This window comes from Choloepus didactylus, chromosome 8 (genome assembly GCF_015220235.1).
Source record: "Choloepus didactylus isolate mChoDid1 chromosome 8, mChoDid1.pri, whole genome shotgun sequence".
Taxonomy (NCBI): domain Eukaryota; kingdom Metazoa; phylum Chordata; class Mammalia; order Pilosa; family Megalonychidae; genus Choloepus; species Choloepus didactylus.
In genome coordinates, this window is record NC_051314.1 from 30,032,697 (window position 1) to 30,056,485 (window position 23,789).

A 23,789-nucleotide genomic window follows, 5' to 3' on the forward strand; every position below is an offset into this window, starting at 1 on the left:
CGTCGGCAAGTTTCAATTCCTCACTGGCTGTTGTACTGAGAGCCCCAGTTCCTGGCCGTGCCATGTGGATGTCTGCATCAGGCTGCTCACAATATGGCTACTTACTTCCCTCAGTGCAAGGAGTCTGAGGCAGGGAGTGCACGAGAGAACAAAAGCCACAGTCTTTTTACAACCTGCATCCAGAATTGACATCTCATCACTTGTGCTGTATTTTATTGGTTAGAAGTGAGTCAGTAAGTTCAGTCACACACAAGGGGAGAAGATTTTTACAAAAGTGTGAATACTATAAAGTGGAGATCAGTGGAGTTCATCTTAGAGGCTGCCTACCGTACATTCCATCTGGTACATAGTAGTTGCTGGGTCAGAATTATTGAATATGTAAAGCTGTTGTGGATGACAACAATTAAGACTCAGTTTTCAATATATTTAAAGGAATTATTGATTCTTAAAACCATTGCTAAGAGAAAGTAAAATTTGTTAACTATTTGGGATATTGCATAATTCTCTAAAACAACTGTTAATTACTGTGCCAGTTTGAAGGTATTATGTCCCCCAGAAAAGGCCATGTACTTTGATGCAATCTTGTGGGGCAGACGTTTTAGTGCTGATTATATTGGAATCCTTTGAGTATTTCCATGGAGATGTGACCACCCAACTGTAGGTGATAACTCTGATAATTTCCGTGGAGGCGTGGCCCCACCCATTCAGGGTGGGTCTTGATTACTGGAGCAGTATATAAGCTCAGACAGAAGGAGCGAGCTTGCTACAGCCAAGAGGGATGCTTTGAAGAATGCACAGGAACTGCAGATGAGAGACAGTTTGAGGACAGCTGTTGAAAGCAGAGTTTTGCTCCAGAAAAGCTAAGAGAGGAAGAACACTCCAAGAGCAACTAGGAGTGACATTTTTGAGGAACTGCAGCCTAGAGAGGAACATCCTGGGAGAAAGCCATTTTGAAACCAGAACTTTGGAGCAGACACCAGCCACATGCCTACCCAGCTAACAGAGGTTTTCCAGACACCATTGGCCATCCTCCTAGTGAAGGTACACGATTGCTGATGTGTTACCTTGGACACTTTATGGCCTTAAGACTGTAACTGTGTAACCAAAAGCCCCCTTTTATAAAAGCCAATCCATCTCTGGTGTTTTGCATTCCGACAACATTAGCAAACTGGAACAATTAGTAACTTCCTCCAGAGGTCCCTAGTGAGCCATGTCCCACTGAAAATATTGAAACAGGATACTTGGGCTATATTACTTATGATTTTCATACTGTCTCTCCCAGAAATGGTAGTCATGTACATCAACAAAGTTACTTTAGCATCAAATAATTCAATTGGTGTTATTCATTTATTTATTTAACCATCTAATGACCATCTGTTGAACATTACTGTGTACAAGGCATTGCCATAGGTGCTATATATGTTTTTTTCTGCACAAAAAAATAACAATGTACAAATGATAAATGCATTTTTACTTTCATCATGAAAACCTTATTTTTTAATTTCATAATGAGAATGTCAGTAGATAAGGTGAATATGAAAAAGTAAATGTATAATATAACATTCTTTTAGATTCCTCCGTTAGGAGGAAAATATTTCCGTGGCAAGTACTTAAGGCAGGGGTTCGCAAACTATGGCCATCTGACTAAATCCAGCCCACTGCTTGTTTCTGTAAATAAGTTTTATTGGAACACAGCTGTACCCATTTGCTTACATATTGTCTATTTGTGGTCATGCACCACAGTGTCAGATTTGAGTAGTTGTGACAAAGCCTGTATGACCTGCAACGCTTAAAATATTTACTATTTTTTCCTTTACAGAAAAAATCTGCCAACCCCTGACTTAAGGCCAAGAAACAAGAATTCTGTTTCATGAATTCCTGGACTAATAATTATTAAATACTTCCACACTTGATGATTAGTTAGTCTTGCATTCAAGACTTTCCATAATAAGTCCTCAAGCCACCTATTTCTTCTTGTTTTTATTATGTATGTTATTTATTATGTTTATATACAAATATTTTATAATAGCAATAACCTCATTTTTTGAGTATTTACTATATACCATGTAATATTCTAAACATACCACGCACGTGTATAGACCACATTCATCCTTACTACAACAATATGAGGAAGACACTGTTTCACAAATGAAGAAAACGGGATTAAATATGCCAGGATTTCAGCACAGCTTTGTCTGATTTCAAAGCCCATGTTCTTTGTATATGGCCTTACCATTTCATAATATTTCCTCTGTGAATATCTTATTCTATTCAAATCGAACTCTTCTTTGTTCCATAAACTTGCCGCTTTCCCATTCTACCTTTTGTTGAAAAAAGCTACCTTTTGTTCATCCTTGGAATGCCCTTCCCCACCCATTTCTTCATTTATAAGTTTTACCAATATGTCAGAAGCATGTTTAATCACCATCTCTTCTATGACACCTTTCTTAAATCTCCAGCCACAAGTAATCTCAGTCATGTTTGTCAGCTACAGTGTCTAGCTCAGCTCCTTGTGTATTTTAACTGTTCAATACATCTAGATGAATGGTGTTAAATACTAGATTGTAACATTGCATCTGAATTATTTTGTGTTCATAGTTATTTTTCATCTAAAATCTCAAGTATACTAGAAGTTTTTTTTCCTAAGCCTGTTATTGTAGAGGAAATTGAAAATCATAATGCATATTAAGGAAATCTGATTGGAAGATGCCTCTTATTTCAATCTGAAATCTGAAGTATATTCAGTAATTTTCTCTAAGCAGTTCTTACACCCTCATTTCTTTTCATCAACAATGTTTTCTAGCTGCAGTTATGAAATGTAGGTTGACTGTGTTGACTGTGTAAAGCTATCTTGGACATAGGATACCATTTTGCAAATCGACTGGATAATTAGTATTTTTTAAAAATAGTAATATAGTCAAATATACTTTAGGAAATAAGTCAGTTTCTTAACACTCTTATGTATCTTCTAGAATATGCTTCTCATCTGGATTTTCTCCAAAAGAAGCAAGGACTTATAAAGGCCAGACCACCTTTTTTTCCATGTTTTTAAGAACATGTGTAATGGTTATCATGAACACGGTTTTGATTTATGCACTTTAGTTTGAAGGATTTCGTTGAGCTGAGGGCTTTAGAGAGGATAAGGGAAATATAAAAGATTATTTGCCAAACTATAATCTAGTCTGGAAAAGATAATGAACAATGCAAGTTATCATAAAATCAAAGCAGGAGTATAGTGTAGATCATGGACCTGCAGTCTTTTCTAAATAATTTAGTACTTGACTACTCACTGTCTTGTACTATGTATTAAATTACTCATAAAAACACATTTAAGAAGGCTTTGCATGAGAGTATGCATTTGGTACCTAGTAGTTTTTCTGACTTTGACGCAAAGGCCATTCACAGGACCAGCTATTGCAGTTAATAATTCCTTAGGAGGCCATTCCTTATTTCTGGAATTAAATTCTCTCCATACCAATTTGTATTAATAGCTGAAAGATACTGGTCTCAAATACTGACCAAATATTCATGGTCTTTACTCTAGATACATTATCCACAAAATATGACTATTCATTTTCTTGCTTTTCCCTCTGGATTTTTCTTCCTCTTCCATCTTTTATTTCAGTTCTTATGGTATGTGGCTTGATATTCAGATATTAGAATTACAAGACATGGGTTACAAAAAAAAAAAAAAACCCACAAAAAATGTGGTTGCCATTTCCAAATAAATGTCAAGTTTAAAAATGTAGTCATGGAACTGAAAAATACATAGTAGATTTGAAAGGGAACCAAATAGAAATTCTAGAACTGAAAATTATAATTGAAGTTAAGAAAATGGTTTAGTAGCTGGCTAGACACAGCTGAAGAAAGAACTAATAAATTGGAAAATGAGTATAAGAAACTACTCAGAATGCAACACAGAGACAAAACATGAAAAGTACAAAGAGAAAATGAGTGATGAGAGAATACAGTCTGTCTAATGTTATTTATTTGGAGTCTAAAAGGAAAGAAGAGAGAATGGGTTAGAGGCAATATTTGAGGAGATATGGTAGAGAATTTATATTCTTCCTTCAGCCTTCCCCATTTCTGCTGATGGCAACTCCATCCTTTCAGTTCCTCAAGCTAAAAGCCTTAGCATCGAATAAGGCGGGGCAAGATGGCAGACTGGTGAGCTGTATGTTTTAGTTACTCCTCCAGGAAAGTAGGTAAAAAGCCAGGAACTGCGTGGACTGGACACCACAGAGCAATCTGTCTTTGGGCATACTTCATACAACACTCATGAAAACGTGGAACTGCTGAGATCACCGAAATCTGTAAGTTTTTGCGGCCAGGGGACCCGCGCCCCTCCCTGCCAGGCTCAGTCCCGGGGGAGGAGGGGCTGTCAGCTCCAGGAAGGAGAAGGGAGAATTGCAGTGGCTGCTCTCATCGGAAACTCATTCTACTGATTCAAACTCCAACCATAGATAGACTGAGGCCAGACACCAGAGACTCTGAGAGCAGCCAGCCCAGCAGAGAGGAGACGGGCATAGAAGGAAAACAACACGAGAAGCTCCAAAGTAAAAGCAGAGGATTTTTGGAGTTCTGGTGAACACAGAAAGGGGAAGGGCGGAGATCAGGCCTTGAGGCGCATATGCAAATCCCGAAGCAAGGCTGATCTCTCTGCCCAGGGCACCTTTCCTTAATGGCCCTGGTTGCTTTGTCTATTAGCATTTCAATAACCCATTAGATCTCTGAGGAGGGCCGTTTTTTTTTTTTTTTTTTTTTTTTTTTTTTTTTAAATCCTTTTTGCTTTTTCTAAAACAATTACTCTAAGAAGCTCAATACAGAAAGCTTCAAAGAATTGAAATTTGGGCACGTCAAGTCAAGAGCAGAAATAAGAGAGCTCTGAGACAAAAGGCAATAATCCAGTGGCTGAGAAAATTCACTAAACAACACAACTTCCCAAGAAAAGGGGGGTGTCCGCTCACAGCCACCATCCTGGTGGACAGGAAACACTCCTGCCCATCGCCAGCCCCATAGCCCAGAGCTGCCCCAGACAACCCAGTGTGACGGAAGTGCTTCAAATAACAGGCACACACCACAAAACTGGGCGTGGACATTAGCCTTCCCTGCAACCTCAGCTGAATGTCCCAGAGCTGGGAAGGGGGAGCAGTGTGAATTAACAGAGCCCCATTCAGCCATCATTTGAGCAGACTGGGAGCCTCCCAACACAGCCCAGCAGCCCAGAACTGCCCTGGGGGGACGGCACTCACCTGTGACATAGCACAGTCATCCCTCAACAGAGGACCCGGGGTGCACAGCCTGGAAGAGGGGCCCACTTGCAAGTCTCAGGAGCCATACGCCAATACCAAAGACTTGTGGGTCAGTGGCAGAGACAAACTGTGGCAGGACTGAACTGAAGGATTAGACTATTGCAGTAGCTTTAAAACTCTAGGATCATCAGGGAGATTTGATTGTTAGGGCCACCCCCCCTCCCCGACTGCCCAGAAAACACGCCCCACATACAGGGCAGGCAACACCAACTACACACGCAAGCTTGGGACACCAATTGGGCCCCACAAGACTCACTCCCCCACTCACCAAAAAGGCTAAGCAGGGGAGATCTGGCTTGTGGAGAACAGGTGGCTCGTGGACGCCACCTGCTGGTTAGTTAGAGAAAGTGTACTCCACGAAGCTGTAGATCTGATAAATTAGAGATAAGGACTTCAACTGGTCTACAAACCCTAAAAGAACCCTATCAAGGACAGCAAATGCCACGAGGCCAAAAACAACAGAAAATTATAAAGCATATGAAAAAACCAGACGATATGGATAACCCAAGCCCAAGCACCCAAATCAAAAGACCAGAAGAGACACACCTAGAGCAGCTACTCAAAGAACTAAAGATGAACAATGAGACCCTAGTACGGGATATGAAGGAAATCAAGAAGACCCTAGAAGAGCATAAAGAAGACATTGCAAGACTAAATAAAAAAATGGATGATCTTATGGAAATTAAAGAAACTGTTGACCAAATTAAAAAGATTCTGGACACTCATAGTACAAGACTAGAGGAAGTTGAACAACGAATCAGTGACCTGGAAGATGACAGAATGGAAAATGAAAGCATAAAAGAAAGAATGGGGAAAAAAATTGAAAAACTCGAAATGGACCTCAGGGATATGATAGATAATATGAAGCGTCCGAATATAAGACTCATTGGTGTCCCAGAAGGGGAAGAAAAGGGTAAAGGTCTAGGAAGAGTATTCAAAGAAATTGTTGGGGAAAACTTCCCAAATCTTCTAAACAACATAAATACACAAATCATAAATGCTCAGCGAACTCCAAATAGAATAAATCCAAAAAAACCCACTCCGAGACATATACTGATCACACTGTCAAACATAGAAGAGAAGGAGCAAGTTCTGAAAGCAGCAAGAGAAAAGCAATTCACCACATACAAAGGAAACAGCATAAGACTAAGTAGTGACTACTCAGCAGCCACCATGGAGGCGAGAAGGCAATGGCACGATATATTTAAAATTCTGAGAGAGAGGAATTTCCAGCCAAGAATACTTTATCCAGCAAAGCTCTCCTTCAAATTTGAGGGAGAGCTTAAATTTTTCACAGACAAAGAAATGCTGAGAGAATTTGCTAACAAGAGACCTGCCCTACTGGAGATACTAAAGGGAGCCCTACAGACAGAGAAACAAAGACAGGACAGAGAGACTTGGAGAAAGGTTCAGTACTAAAGAGATTCGGTATGGGTACAATAAAGGATATTAATAGAGAGAGGGAAAAATATGGCAAACATAATCCAAAGGATAAGATGGCCGATTCAAGAAATGCCTTCACGGTTTTAACGTTGAATGTAAATGGATTAAACTCCCCAATTAAAAGATATAGATTCGCAGAATGGATCAAAAAAAATGAACCATCAATATGTTGCATACAAGAGACTCATCTTAGACACAGGGACACAAAGAAATTGAAAGTGAAAGGATGGAAAAAAATATTTCATGCAAGCTACAGCCAAAAGAAAGCAGGTGTAGCAATATTAATCTCAGATAAAATAGGCTTCAAATGCAGGGATGTTTTGAGAGACAAAGAAGGCCACTACATACTAATAAAAGGGGCAATTCAGCAAGAAGAAATAACAATCGTAAATGTCTATGCACCCAATCAAGGTGCCACAAAATACATGAGAGAAACATTGGCAAAACTAAAGGAAGCAATTGATGTTTCCACAATAATTGTGGGAGACTTCAACACATCACTCTCTCCTATAGATAGATCAACCAGACAGAAGACCAATAAGGAAATTGAAAACCTAAACAATCTGATAAATGAATTAGATTTAACAGACATCTACAGGACATTACATCCCAAATCACCAGGATACACATACTTTTCTAGTGCTCACGGAACTTTCTCCAGAATAGATCATATGCTGGGACATAAAACAAGCCTCAATAAATTTAAAAAGATTGAAATCATTCAAAGCACATTCTCTGACCACAATGGAATACAATTAGAAGTCAATAACCATCAGAGACTTAGAAAATTCACAAATACCTGGAGGTTAAACAACACACTCCTAAACAATCAGTGGGTTAAAGAAGAAATAGCAAGAGAAATTGCTAAATATATAGAGACGAATGAAAATGAGAACACAACATACCAAAACCTATGGGATGCAGCAAAAGCAGTGCTAAGGGGGAAATTTATAGCACTAAACGCATATATTAAAAAGGAAGAAAGAGCCAAAATCAAAGAACTAATGGATCAACTGAAGAAGCTAGAAAATGAACAGCAAACCAATCCTAAACCAAGTAGAAGAAAAGAAATAACAAGGATTAAAGCAGAAATAAATGACATAGAGAACAAAAAAACAATAGAAAGGATAAATATCACCAAAAGTTGGTTCTTTGAGAAGATCAACAAGATTGACAAGCCCCTAGCTAGACTGACAAAATCAAAAAGAGAGAAGACCCATATAAACAAAATAATGAATGAAAATGGTGACATAACTGCAGATCCTGAAGAAATTAAAAAAATTATAAGAGGATATTATGAACAACTGTATGGCAACAAACTGGATAATGTAGAAGAAATGGACAATTTCCTGGAAACATATGAACAACCTAGACTGACCAGAGAAGAAATAGAAGACCTCAACCAACCCATCACAAGCAAAGAGATCCAATCAGTCATCAAAAATCTTCCCACAAATAAATGCCCAGGGCCAGATGGCTTCACAGGGGAATTCTACCAAACTTTCCAGAAAGAACTGACACCAATCTTACTCAAACTCTTTCAAAACATTGAAAAAAATGGAACACTACCTAACTCATTTTATGAAGCTAACATCAATCTAATACCAAAACCAGGCAAAGATGCTACAAAAAAGGAAAACTACCGGCCAATCTCCCTAATGAATATAGATGCAAAAATCCTCAACAAAATACTTGCAAATCGAATCCAAAGACACATTAAAAAAATCATACACCATGACCAAGTGGGGTTCATTCCAGGCATGCAAGGATGGTTCAACATCAGAAAAACAATCAATGTATTACAACACATTAAAAACTCGAAAGGGAAAAATCAATTGATCATCTCAATAGATGCTGAAAAAGCATTTGACAAAATCCAACATCCCTTTTTGATAAAAACACTTCAAAAGGTAGGAATTGAAGGAAACTTCCTCAACATGATAAAGAGCATATATGAAAAACCCACAGCCAGCATAGTACTCAATGGTGAGAGACTGAAAGCCTTCCCTCTAAGATCAGGAACAAGACAAGGATGCCCGCTGTCACCACTGTTATTCAACATTGTGCTGGAAGTGCTAGCCAGGGCAATCCGGCAAGACAAAGAAATAAAAGGCATCCAAATTGGAAAAGAAGAAGTAAAACTGTCATTGTTTGCAGATGATATGATCTTATATCTAGAAAACCCTGAGAAATCAACGATACACCTACTAGAGCTAATAAACAAATTTAGCAAAGTAGCGGGATACAAGATTAATGCACATAAGTCAGTAATGTTTCTATATGCTAGAAATGAACAAACTGAAGAGACACTCAAGAAAAAGATACCATTTTCAATAGCAACTAAAAAAATCAAGTACCTAGGAATCAACTTAACCAAAGATGTAAAAGACCTATACAAAGAAAACTACATAACTCTACTAAAAGAAATAGAAGGGGACCTTAAAAGATGGAAAAATATTCCATGTTCATGGATAGGAAGGCTAAATGTCATTAAGATGTCAATTCTACCCAAACTCATCTACAGATTCAATGCAATCCCAATCAAAATTCCAACAACCTACTTTGCAGACTTGGAAAAGCTAGTTATCAAATTTATTTGGAAAGGGAAGATGCCTCGAATTGCTAAAGACACTCTAAAAAAGAAAAACGAAGTGGGAGGACTTACACTCCCTGACTTTGAAGCTTATTATAAAGCCACAGTTGCCAAGACAGCATGGTACTGGCACAAAGATAGACATATAGATCAATGGAATCGAATTGAGAATTCAGAGATAGACCCTCAGATCTATGGCCGACTGATCTTTGATAAGGCCCCCCAAAGTCACCGAACTGAGCCATAATGGTCTTTTCAACAAATGGGGCTGGGAGAGTTGGATATCCATATCCAAAAGAATGAAAGAGGACCCCTACCTCACCCCCTACACAAAAATTAACTCAAAATGGACCAAAGATCTCAATATAAAAGAAAGTACCATAAAACTCCTAGAAGATAATGTAGGAAAACATCTTCAAGACCTTGTATTAGGAGGCCACTTCCTAGACTTTACACCCAAAGCACAAGCAACAAAAGAGAAAATAGATAAATGGGAACTCCTCAAGCTTAGAAGTTTCTGCACCTCAAAGGAATTTCTCAAAAAGGTAAAGAGGCAGCCAACTCAATGGGAAAAAATTTTTGGAAACCATGTATCTGACAAAAGACTGATATCTTGCATATACAAAGAAATCCTACAACTCAATGACAATAGTACAGACAGCCCAATTATAAAATGGGCAAAAGATATGAAAAGACAGTTCTCTGAAGAGGAATACAAATGACCAAGAAACACATGAAAAAATGTTCAGCTTCACTAGCTATTAGAGAGATGCAAATTAAGACCACAATGAGATACCATCTAACACCGGTTAGAATGGCTGCCATTAAACAAACAGGAAACTACAAATGCTGGAGGGGATGTGGAGAAATTGGAACTCTTATTCATTGTTGGTGGGACTGTATAATGGTTCAGCCACTCTGGAAGTCAGTCTGGCAGTTCCTTAGAAAACTAGATATAGAGCTACCATTCGATCCAGCGATTGCACTCCTCGGTATATACCCGGAAGATCGGAAAGCAGTGACACGAACAGATATCTGCACGCCAATGTTCATAGCAGCATTATTCACAATTGCCAAGAGATGGAAACAACCCAAATGTCCTTCAACAGATGAGTGGATAAATAAAATGTGGTATATACACACGATGGAATACTACGCGGCAGTAAGAAGGAACGATCTGGTGAAACATATGACAACATGGATGAACCTTGAAGACATAATGCTGAGCGAAATAAGCCAGGCACAAAAAGAGAAATATTATATGCTACCACTAATGTGAACTTTGAAGAATGTAAAACAAATGGTTTATAATGTAGAATGTAGGGGAACTAGCAGTAGAGAGCAATTAAGGAAGGGGGAACAATAATCCAGGAAGAACAGATAAGCTATTTAACGTTCTGGGGATGCCCAGAAATGACTATGGTCTGTTAATTTCTGATGGTTGTAGTAGGAACAAGTTCACTGAAATGTTGCTATATTATGTAACTTTCTTGGGGTAAAGTAGGAACATGTTGGAAGTTAAGCAGTTATCTTAGGTTAGTTGTCTTTTTCTTACTCCCTTGCTATGGTCTCTTTGAAATGCTCTTTATTGTATGTTTGTTTTCTTTTTAACTTTTTTTTTCATACAGGTGATTTGAAAAAAGAAGGGAAAGTTAAAAAAAAAAAAAAAAAAAAAAAAAAGAAAAAAGAAAAACAAGGGGAAAAAAAAAAAAAAAAAGATGTAGTGCCCCCTTGAGGAGCCTGTGGAGAATGCAGGGGTATTCGCCTACCCCACCTCCATGGTTGCTAACATGACCACAGACATAGGGGACTGGTGGTTTGATGGGTTGAGCCCTCTACCATAAGTTTTACCCTTGGGAAGACGGTTGCTGCAAAGGAGAGGCTAGGCCTCCCTGTATTTGTGCCTAAGAGTCTCCTCCTGAATGCCTCTTTGTTGCTCAGATGTGGCCCTCTCTCTCTGGCTAAGCCAACTTGAAAGGTGAAATCACTGCCCTCCCCCCTACGTGGGATCAGACACCCAGGGAAGTGAATCTCCCTGGCAACGTGGAATATGACTCCCAGGGAGGAATGTAGACCTGGCACCGTGGGACGGAGAACATCTTCTTGACCAAAAGGGGGATGTGAAAGGAAATGAAATAAGCTTCAGTGGCAGAGAGATTCCAAAAGGAGCCGAGAGGTCACTCTGGTGGGCACTCTTATGCACACTTTAGACAACCCTTTTTAGGTTCTAAAGAATTGGGGTAGCTGGTGGTGGATACCTGAAACTATCAAACTACAACCCAGAACCCATGAATCTCGAAGACAGTTGTATAAAAATGTAGCTTATGAGGGGTGACAATGGGATTGGGAAAGCCATAAGGACCAAACACCACTTTGTCTAGTTTATGGATGGATGTGTAGAAAAGTAGGGGAAGGAAACAAACAGACAAAGGTACCCAGTGTTCTTTTTTACTTCAATTGCTCTTTTTCACTCTAATTATTATTCTTGTTATTTTTGTGTGTGTGCTAATGAAGGTGTCAGGGATTGATTTAGGTGATGAATGTACAACTATGTAATGGTACTGTAAACAATCGAAAGTACAATTTGTTTTGTATGACTGCGTGGTATGTGAATATATCTCAATAAAATGATGATTTAAAAAAAAAAAAAAAAAAAAAAAATGTAGCTTATGAGGGGTGACAATGGGATTGGGAAAGCCATAAGGACCAAACACCACTTTGTCTAGTTTATGGATGGATGTGTAGAAAAGTAGGGGAGGGAAACAGACAGACAAAGGTACCCAGTGTTCTTTTTTACTTCAATTGCTCTTTTTCACTCTAATTATTATTCTTGTTATTTTTGTGTGTATGCTAATGAAGGTGTCAGGGATTGATTTAGGTGATGAATGTACAACTATGTAATGGTACTGTAAACAATCGAAAGTACAATTTGTTTTGTATGACTGCGTGGTATGTGAATATATCTCAATAAAATGATGATTTAAAAAAAAAAAAAAAAAAAAAAAAAAAAAAAAAAAAAGCCTTAGCATCATCCTGACTTCTCTTATCTCCTACCCTACTTCCAACACATCAAGAAATTCTGTTAATCTACTTTCAAATCATATCCAGAATCCAACCACTGGTCACCAGCTCCACTGTAGCATCCTGACCTCTAGCCTGGATCACTGGTCTTAACTGATCTTCCTGCTTCCAACCTTGCTCTGTTCAGCCTCTTCCTAATGCAATAGACACAATAATCCTTTTAAATGTAAGTCAGATCAAAACCCTGTGTATCCCTTTACATATCTATGTAAGTAAAAGCCAGTTTCATTTAGTGGTTTATAATATGACTCAACATTAGTTCAGCCTCCATTATCTCTCTTATATCCTTGCCTACTACTCTCTAACTTGCTTGGCCACAGTGGTCTCCTCAGTGTTATTCCTCAAACATGCAAGGCACATTCTTGCCTCAGGGCCCTTGCATTGGCTGTTTCTTCTGTGTGGAATGCTCCTCCCCAGATATCTACATGGATAACTCTCTCTTTTTTGCTTGAATATTATTTATCAATGAAGCCTACTACCCTGGTCACCTTTATCAGACAGCACACACATACACACACAATTAAATCTGTTTCTGGATTTTATATTCTGTTCCATTGATTTTTCTATCCTGCAGTGATGTGGGGCTTTTCAGTTAATACAGTGGTATAATAAATCTTAAATTTTGCCAGGATAGGCCCTCCTCCATGCTACTCTTCTTTTTCAGATGTTCTTTCTCCCTTTGATCAATTATTCTTTAAAGAGAACATAAGGATAATTTTTATGTTTCCTTAAATTCAGTTTTATATTTGTATACACACATACATAACTTTCCTACGTGATCCCCTCATACCACCAAATTAAATGTATAGAGATAATTGGATATAAAGAGAGATACCAACCACTTTTCAAAGCTCTCTTTTTAGTTCTAATAGTTTTATAGTTGATTTCCTTTGGGTTTTCCAGATAGGTAATCACCACAAGTAATGGTCATTTTATATCATTATTTTCAATATTTATATTTGTTTCATTTCTCTATCTGGTCTTATTGTATTGGTTAGTATTTCCAGAAAAAAATGTTAAATAGCATATGGGATATTCTTGTCTTGTTTTTAACATTAATGGGAATTCCTCTTTACATCTGGATTAAATATGATATTCAATGTTGGTTTCAGATATTGTATTACCTGGTTAACAACTTATGCTTTTATTTCTATTTTACTGTGAGTTTTATTTTTAATCAGGAAGGGATTTTGAATTATATCAAAGGTCTTTTCAGATTGTTTTGAGTTGAAGTGAGTTAATAAATGTAAAGTACTTGGAACAGTGCTTGGCACATAGTAATCTCTCAGTAAGTCTTACGATATGGTTACCATCATCATCATATGTTTTCTCTTGTCATCTAATGTTATGAATAGTATATTAGCAGATTTCCTAATGTTAAACAATCATCATATTTCTTGAATAAACTTATTTGATTTGGACATCCAGTTTTATTATTTTAATATACACAGGTTCATTTTGGTAATATTTTGTTTAGGATTTTGTACATATATTCAGATGTGAGATTGTGGAAATTTGGAATATTGCATCTTTTTGTGGTTTGGTTTCATTTTTGTAAGTCTCCAAAAATTAACTGGGGAAATTTATGTCTTTTCAATGCTCTTGAATAGCTTATGTAGCATACATATTATTTGTCCCTTAAAGATCTAGTAAAACTTACATTCATGTATTTGACCCAGTTGCTTTCCTAGAAGGAAGTTCTTTGAAAACTTTTTGATTTCTTTTTGTATCAATTTTGAATTTTATATTTCCTCTTAAAAATCATCAATGACTGTAATTTTCAATTTTTTTACATAGAGATGTGTGTATATATAGAGTGTGTTGCATTGTAATTATTTAAATCTCCTTATCTGAGGTTATATACATTTTAGTTTAATATTTACTAACATATCTATCTCTCAGTAAGTAGTGAACTCCTCCAGGACATGGATTATATCTTAGTCTTTAAATTCCTCCTCCATGATACATAGTAAATGTTCGATGAATATTTGAGGAATTAATGAACAATACAAATTATTAAATACCTTGTGTTATAACTATCAAAAATTTTTGTGTGCTGCCTCAGTGTCCATCTTACTTTGGCTAAACTACTTGCCTCAACAGTGACCTTTGGCCTAGTTAATAAGCAGCTCTCCAGTCCTGGGTCATAAACTTCCCCAAACCCCGATCCTGCATCTGCAGCCACCCCCACTCCATGCACACTCTTCACCCGAAACCCACAACTGGTCCCATCCTGTCATCTCTCGGATCCCCAGTCCCTTTCCCATTTGCATGCATTTGCTTTAAACTAGCCAATTCTTGATTCCCATGGGAAATCTCCTACCCTCTACCCCTGGACCATAATAAAGGCACAAGCCCACAGTTCCCTCCCACTCTGCTTGTGTGTTCCCCACCTGCTGGCTGAGCTGATTGTGCTTTGTGGACCCCTCGTGGTCTCTCCTCTCTCCCTGGGACCTGTGAGTAACTATCATTTCTAATGCATTATGGCCTTGGTCTCCCATTGTGTCCCACCTGACCTCCATAGGGACTCAAATTTAAAACCCAACTTAACTAATTCAAAACACCTTGTTCTTACTAAACGTGTTGGTACTCTAATTCTGGTTTATTTATTCAGTGATTTTTCTCAGGTGAAGAATACTTTTCCAAATGTCCGGGTAGTCAAACATCCACAGGTTTTCATATTGTTGTCTCCCTGCCTCCTTCTCTCTCTCTTTATGTGTGTATTTATATGTGTAGTATGGGTGTGTGCATGTAACCAGAAATAACTATGCTCCATTAGCAAAATAATGGGAAAAAGATAATATTTAATGAGAATTGTGTCTTGGGGGATTTGTATTACTCCTAGTAAGGAAATATGGGTATTCTCTGTTTTATTCTACATTTTTTACAGAGGTGTGACTGATCCATATAATCTTAACTCTCATTATGCCATATGAACCTTAAACAATGACTAAATTCCTGAAAAGGCGAGGAATTTTGTAAGCATTTCCATCAAGAAATCTTCAACATGTAAGTTTATCTTCCCAACTAAATTCCTGTACAGTGAAAAAAAAATCTACAAAAGATTAAAATAATGAAAATTTTAATTATCAACTTTTATAAAAAACAACCAATTTAAAAAAAATTAGGTACCTATTATGGAAGGTTTTTCTATGTAAGAATTTTCTTCTTCATAGCTCTGATCGAGGAAATGGCATCATTTTTACAGGATTATTTATAGGCACAAAAGCATCTTGGGATTTGAGGCTATTTATAAACAGCATAAAAAATGAATTCAGATGAAGAAAATGAAACTAACCACGGTGAGGTATAGAGTACCTAAGAAGTATTTTAGTTTATATGGGATTTTTGGTTCCTCAGATTTCTTGCATTTCACTGTCTGATCCATCTGTACTCTACATACCAGGAAATCCTCATGTTTTTTGTCTCCATTTAGCATTTTCTCTCTGCATTTTTATATTTCTAACATAATTGAAGAAATAACAGAATGTAGGGTTTTCATATTTCTAATGTAAATAGGAAAACAACAGTGGAAGGATATTTAAACATATATTATGCTAGACATCTTGAATCAGAATTCTGTTTTTAAACTGCCGTATTACTCTTCTGTTTGCCTCAAATTTTATGTTAATTACTCACTCCTAAATTTTTACTTTTTCAAAGAATTGTGTTCTATCTTTAGTGGATTTGTAGTTTTCAATATCCTTCATCCTTTTTTTTTTTTTTTAGCCCTCTAGAGTTGTTTGGCTTTTTTCTTTTTCTTTTATAATTCACAAATCATGTCTTCTGGATTATGACTTCCCTTTTCTTCTTTCCTTGGCAAGATCTGCCAATGCAACTTCGGATTATATTACAATGCGATAGTCACCATTGGAGTCATCAGTCAGCATTTCTCTGTCTCAGGGAGTCATCAGTCAGCACTTCTGTGTCTCAGGTCCCATCTATGCTTAGGCTTCCTAGTGTCTCAAATGTGTCTCTTAGAATGATCTTGGCAACTGCAGGTGCTAGCCACTATGTTAGATTAAATTATGTACCTCAACATAGACGTTTTCTTAATTTTAATTTACATTCTTGTAGGTGTGAACTCATTGTAAATAGGACCTCTTAAAGAAATTATTTTTAGTTAATTGCCCAAATAAATGAGGATAGGCCTTAATCCTAATTGCTGGAGGCCTTATAAAGAGAAGGACACAAGGAGAAGCTGGAAGTCAGTAGAAACTGGAAGAGCAGACACAAGGAGAGAGAAACTGCAATGTGATGGGAGGCAGAGGCAGAAACCAAAGAACCCCAAGGACTGCCAGCAGCAAGTATCAGAATGCTACAGACTATGGGAGAAAGCAATCTTTACCAGTATTTTGATTTTGAACCTCTCCTATACAAAATCATGAGCCAGGACATTCCCACTGTTTAAGCCAACTCTTGTATTTGCAACAGTAGCTCTGTCAAACTAAGACAGCCACTTACTTTTCCTGCACTGGCTCACTGGGGAAACATCATTTGTTACTGCCAATAGCAAAAAGAAGCATCTCTCTTGACCATGATGTCCAGAGAAGGCACTGAACCTAAAGTGCTGCTACTGCTGCAGGTCCTACTGATGTCTGCTGATGGGCTGCACCAAAACTGTCAGTGGTTGAAGTTGAAATCAACTGCTTACAGAGGCTAAGTTGTTGGGGCCATCTTTAATAGATCCAGCAGCTGAAGGTTTGTCTCAGAAGTTGCCCAGACTTTTGTTCTTAATAAATAATGAAGATTTTAGTGAAATCTATCATTGCATTTTACTAAAAACCAGTAGCTCCTCACTTTTAGACTCAGGTTTGAAGTCAGGCTAGGCTTGGTGAATGTGCTGGTTTGGATGTTATGTACCCCATAAAAGGCCATGTTCTTTTAATACAGTCTTGTGGGGGCAGACCTATTATGGGTGGGACCTTTTGATTAGGTTGTTTCCATGGAGATTTGACCCTGTGCATTCAAGGTGGGTCTTAGTCCTTTACTGCAGTCCTTTAAGAGAGCTCACAGAGGGAGAGAGCACGGAGAAGCTAAGATATGTAATCCATAGTCTTCCCTGGGAGAAGAAGCTAACAGAGAAACTAAGGCAGAAGCCCAGAGACATTTTTAGAGAAAGCCACTGAAACCAGAAGCTAAACCTGGGAGAGGACCAGCAGACTCAAGCCATGTGCCTTCAAAGTGACAGAGGAACACCAGATGCCATCAGCCTTTCTTCAGAGAAGGGATTGTCCTATTGATGCCTTAATTGGGACATGTTCATGGTCTTATAACTGTAAATTTGTGAACTAATAAAACCCCCATCAAAAAGCCAATCCACTTCCAGTATATTGCATTCTGACAGCTTTAGCAAGCCAGAACGGTGAATCACCTCTCTCTTCTGCCCCAGGCTCTGTATTAGAACCAAACCCATGCACTTTGGCTACTCCTGCTCAGGTTTCTCCTCAGCCAGCCATTTGATAGGACTGCTTTTTGCTCCTTCAATGTACCAAAGCATGCTTGGATACTTAAACAGTTTAGGCTCCGGCTGAAACCAATGCTACGATGCTACTTTGCATTGTCCATTTACTTTACCATGTTCTGCCTGTTCCCATCACCACCTGAAATCATCTTTTTTGGTTTCTTCTTTTTTTTTCCTCTTTTTTAGTTTAATGCTTTTTCCTAAAATCCTAGTTTGGTTTCTGTACCATATAATAGTCCTACACTTTGTAAACATTTACACAACGTTAGCTCTGTGAAAAGATACTTCGACAAAATATCATCGGTACAGGGTCAAAGCTATCACATCTTCCAGGGTAGATGTTTGAGAACTTGGTCTCTCTGGATTATTAGTTCCAACAAAGCATAAAAATTATGTGTGCAATAATCATTGTTTACCTTAGTAATAAGTGAATGGTGTGATGTGTATCTAACATTTGTCCAAATCAAATTTCACGAATTTGAAACTGAGACAAGAAATAAAGCTGAGGTAGATACTCTAAAAGAAAAATAAATAGGTTAATGCAACAATAACTGTTGTAATAGCAAACATTTATTAAGTACTTTGTTTTGCCAAGCACTGCACTTAGCATGTTAACAGATTACCTCATTTCCTTAATCATTATATTAACTCTATTAGGTAAATATTATCATCATCCTCTTCTTAACTGATATGTTAGGACTTAAGAAGGTTAAGTGATTTAAACTTATGGCACACATGGTCATATACTAACAGTGTTTTTGAAGTGGACATTTTCTCTTTTTACTGTTTCTTTTTATCATCTCTATTCTACTTTGTAAGTTTGGGTGGGGTTGGTTCACTGTTTAGGAGTAGAGATGGCTCACCTCCCACTATGGCAACCATCTTCACGCTTGGCCCCTGCGGTCACTTTTGTATACCCATGGCAAGATACAAGCAGAAGGGCAACATGGCAGTAAACTGGGATTTGAATTATTTCTCTGCTACTTACTGGTGAAATAACTTTGGGATGAACTTCTCTGTAAAATGGGGGTGGTAACAATAGAACCTATTTCATAGGATTATATTGAGGATTAAATGAGATTCAGTAAGTAAAAGAATTTAGCTGAGATTCAAAGGCTGAGATTCTTCTTAATTTATCCTTAAAACACAGTTTAATACCTGACAAAAGTTGTCCCCAATAAGCACTTTTAGATGTATGGAAAGAATAAAAGAAGGAACGGACACACTGGACAGAATCAGAGTATCTTCTCATTGCCTTGCAGACTGATGTTTCGTCTGTTTCAGTATTTTCTCATACAATTCTACCTTTCAGAACCCTACCTATTCTTGAGATCCCAATTCAAATCCCACATTATCTATTAAATCTTAGCCAAGAGTGAGCATTTGCAAAACTTATTTTATGAATGGTCTATTTAATTCAAAGTGTAATACTTGTAATTTTCGTTTTGTGAGCCTATGTCTGTATTCCATAGTGAGACAGAATTACATTTTTATATAGAGTTTTATGGGAATCCATCACCTTTCTTTTTATGAGCAAGACTTAGTATCATAAATTATTGTTTTTCACTTGGAATTGCAGACAGTAGCCATGGAACAGAGAAACTTGTTGGTTCATAAAGAATTCACAATCTCAGTCTGTTTTGCATGAAATTAGCTAACTAAGAACATTATTTAGAACTAATAAAAATATAACAGAAAATTAAAAGTTTTGCAGATTTGAGCTTGCAGCCATTTTCATAAAAAGCTATAGTGGATTGCCAAAGATTGTCATTAAAACAATATAACTTTTATATTGGCTAGCAGAGTTATTTATAGAACATTTTCTACCCTTTTTCCAAATATTTTAAACATTCCAAAACTGTATCTTTGATGTTATTTTGTTTTAGTATAAATTTAAAAAGAAAATTTTACACATATTGCTGATTTTCAAATGATCACTTTCCTTATTCGCCCCACCCCCCAGCACCCAATACTGAACATAAGGGAAGATTAGTTTAGATTGTTGAAATTTCATTCATTTAATTCAGCAATTTATCACTCTGCTTATCTAGGGGTGATAATTTGTTCCTAGTGTTTATCTACATTATAAAAACCTTTTTCACAAATGTCAGGTTTTTTCACTGAGATTAATTCACTGGGATGCTTTTCTGTAGTTTGAGGGATTTCTGGGAAAGGTCCTTTGAGGGAGCTTGAAAACGAAATTTATAAATCAGGGAGCTGGAAGCTCCTACTTTAACAAGGATCAGTATTCTTTTGAAAAATTAAGGGGGGACATTTAGCCCCATCATTTCATAAAATTGCATTTTTTAGTTAAGGTAAGGTTTTAGTTATTTCTATAATAGTGGCAGTATTAACAGCTCTGCTGGATGGTGTAGCGTTATGAAGTGGATAATAATATTCTTCTTTATTGCAACAATACTACAGGGGATGATATTTACCAGCTTAAAAGGAAACAAAGCATGCAATAAACATTATCTTTAAAATATACTGCTGAGCATATTCCTCATTATGATCTTGTAACTGATACCATTTTTAAGTTGAAATCTCAGTTGATGTTCACAAAAGTAATTTCAAGTCTTAAAAGGTAAACTGAGTGATTAGGTTCATGGCAGTTCTATTTTTATTCACAGATAATGCCTCTGAGGTAGCAATTATTGCTCCAGGAACTAGTAACCATAGAAACAGCTCGACAGGTCCAACACCTGATTGCTCACCTCCATCCCCTGACACTGCCCTCAAAAATATTGTAAAAGTTATTCGACCCCAGGTAAGTGCCCAGAATGACATCATCTGCACTGTACTATATTTTGTTTTTCAACCAGTGTATGTTTGCCACTTATATTGCAATGCCTGGACTATTTTGTCATATATAAAGAGAATTTCAGATTAAAGGAAGTACTCAGAAAGATGCTTGCTTCCTATAAGTATGATGATGGACATTGAAATCTGTGATAGCTTTTGGAAAAATTAAGCTTGTATACTACAAGAAGTATGTGAAGCTTAGAAAAATGGCTGTTTCACATCCTTTTCCTCTCACAACATTTTAATAATTATTCTCTAGTTATTGAGCTGTTACATGATCTATGGTGTTTCCTGCTCTTTTTTTGTCTCCAAATCTCTAGACATGCATTATTTTTGATCACTGCTCCACCCTCCCTCCTCCAGTTGTTTTCATATATTTTCTTTAAATTGTCTCTTCCTTATGATTTCTAGCTAATTTTGCCATATTTGATATCATTTCCTCTAGCGTTAAGTTGCCTCTAGCTGTTCTCTCTACCCTTTGTTCTTTTTTCTCTTACTGTCACTTGTCTGTATGGGTTTCTTTCTTTTCCCTTTTCTCTTTCAGCTGGGTTTCCCAGTAGGCGATTTACGGGCGAGCTTCAGAAATATCATTGGGACAAGCTGTTCTGTGATATTTCATTGAAAATAGCACTTACAAAGCTGCATTATATTTTTGCCAACAGATGGGCCCAGAACATGGAATTGGTGGTGTTCTCAACCTGGCTCGTTCTGAATGGGTCTCATAAATTCCAAAAGAGGGGGAATTCAAATCTAATGAATGCCGTTCACCATCTACTTAGATATATAGTGTGAACAAATCCTTTCAATCATTTATAGGACAAATGTATCTTTCAAGACTATGTTGGCCTGAATGAGCAGTAGTTTAATATCTTACCTTCTCTAACCTAATTTATTTTGAATTATTTTTATTATAATCATCCTCATCAATATAATGGCATTTAAATGTCACGTATCCATGATAGTTTAGAGAACACTTTCACAAATTTGTTTTCATTTAACCTTCACTGATTCCAAGGGGATTTATGTTCTTGTTTCATAGATAAGGCAAACAGCACTCTAACGGGTCAAGTTGTACAAATGATTTGAAGTTCCTTTTCCTTTTCTTTAGTGTGAAAGTTGTCTCATCCTGTCCTGTTCAGAAGGTTAGAAGAGTTATAGTGTTGTACAGCTGGACACAGCTTTATGAGATGGAACTTACAGGTTCAAGGTCTTTTAGGTGCAAATTAACATTTCACCTCATGTTCCAATATGTGGAGGAAGAAAATGTTTTTAAAAATCCTTCTTCTGTTTTAAAGAAATTTGATCTAGTCCATTTGCCTAAAAAAAAAAAAAAAAAAAAAAAAAACTAAATTCAGACTTTAGATGTTAAATATGATCATTTGCTGTCATTGTTTTCCTCCAGTATATGAAGGTGTTTCATTCCAGGTTTTTTGAATGTTTAGGTAAGATATATTATGTATAAGTTAACAAAATCTATCACTCAACATTTATTTTTACATCAAAGTAAAATCTCTAATGTAAATTTACTTGATCATTCAATGAATGAAATATAGATTACTTTCTACATATTTGTAATGAACTACCGTATAATCTAATCAAGTCTAACAGATATTATTCCATAAAACCTTCTATGTAAATTTTAGTTTAGTTTAGTTTAGCCTATTTTTAGTAAACTTTGAAGAAAAATAGAGGTGACATTAAAGCCATAAATTCCATTTTGACTCCATTCCTTGGTTCTGTGAGTTATAAAATATTTATAAAGGTAACTGACTCCACCTTCCTTTCTTATTTGTTACAATGATGAAAAAATAGAGTGGAACAGTGAAAGAAACTCAGGAAGATGGTATTCAAATTAGAACCATTGTGTTGTATATATGCTATACATATAATAGAACAATAATAGCCAATGTATATAATTGAGTAAGAATATAACCTCAATTGGACTACTTTTTTGCTCCAGAGTCTTTGGTGCATTCTTTATTTCTCATTACGATTTCTGATTTCCTGGGGCTCCTCATTCATTTTAAAAAGGAAGGAATAGAAAACTCAAGTGGAAGTAATTATAAGTGAATATAGGGGTAGGAAATGTGGTTTGAAGCTAGGGTTTGGAGAAGAGGGAGTGTGGATGGAGGACGGGTAGATTGATAGTGTAGGGTAGTCCCTGATGGGTTCTGACAAATCACAGGTGTGTCGGGAATGGAACATTGTTGAGAGCTACTGTTAAAAAGGAAAAGGTAATTGTTGGTTATCTATATAAGAGCCTATAATTTGATAACAGGTTAAACCCTCTAAGTGTTTGCTACTTCTGGTTTCTTGTCTGAAAAAGCGAGAAAAAAGTAGTTAGAATGACTTGTGGTTTGCAAACACTTTTTTCATTTACTAATTAGAAGTTGATAGTATTGTTGACATGATAATTTCACTCTGAAAACTTGTGATGAGTCTTGAAAGTAAAAGTATAAATGCAAATCTTATTCATGAATTTATTCATTTAGATGATGGTTCAATTTTTTATTGTGCAAAGAATGATGCTGAGTAAGTGAGAAAAAGACAGGCTTGTCATCTTATTCACTGCAAAAAGATATTACTTAGGTAGAGCAAGTGATATGGTTACTTCCCCTTTGCCTCATATGTGCTTATTTCTAGTCTATTTTCCATAATTCTACATATAAATCGAGAGTATCCATTTTCTAACCAGGGAATCCTTGCTTTCAATATGAAATAGGGCCGATTACACATTGCATGTGTTTCTGATTAGTGTCAATTGCTTGAAAGCTGCAGACTTTCCGGTGCTTTCTTGAGGTTTTGTGTTGTGTGTGTTTTTTAATTTGGCATGTTTAATAACTGTCAGAGTCACAACTGTAGGTTGATCTTCTCAGCCTTGCTTCTTGGGGTTCTTCCATGTCTTTAAATTCTCCAGATCGTGAAATATTCTATTTTTAATTCATAATGACTGAAATATTTATAGGCTACTGGTTTTTCTTTGTTTCTTCTTTGTAGCCCAAAACTAATTGAACCCACAATACTAAGTTTTTCTATTTAGATGAACCCACAAGACTGGCTTTATTTCCTACACTTGAAAAAACAATTATTTTAT

At 36.8% G+C, this 23,789-nt stretch overlaps 1 protein-coding gene across 17 annotated transcripts in view; it reads left to right on the plus strand.

Moving 5' to 3' along the window:
• The window catches only part of ANKS1B (ankyrin repeat and sterile alpha motif domain containing 1B), a 1,210,519-nt gene that overhangs the window by 494,301 nt on the left and 692,429 nt on the right, over positions 1-23,789 (plus strand). For all 17 annotated transcript variants that reach the window (XM_037845547.1, XM_037845538.1, XM_037845540.1 and 14 more), the window contains exon 11: positions 20,524-20,660. In XM_037845547.1, the coding sequence (XP_037701475.1) occupies positions 20,524-20,660 (137 nt within the window). The remainder of the gene's footprint in view (positions 1-20,523; positions 20,661-23,789) is intronic.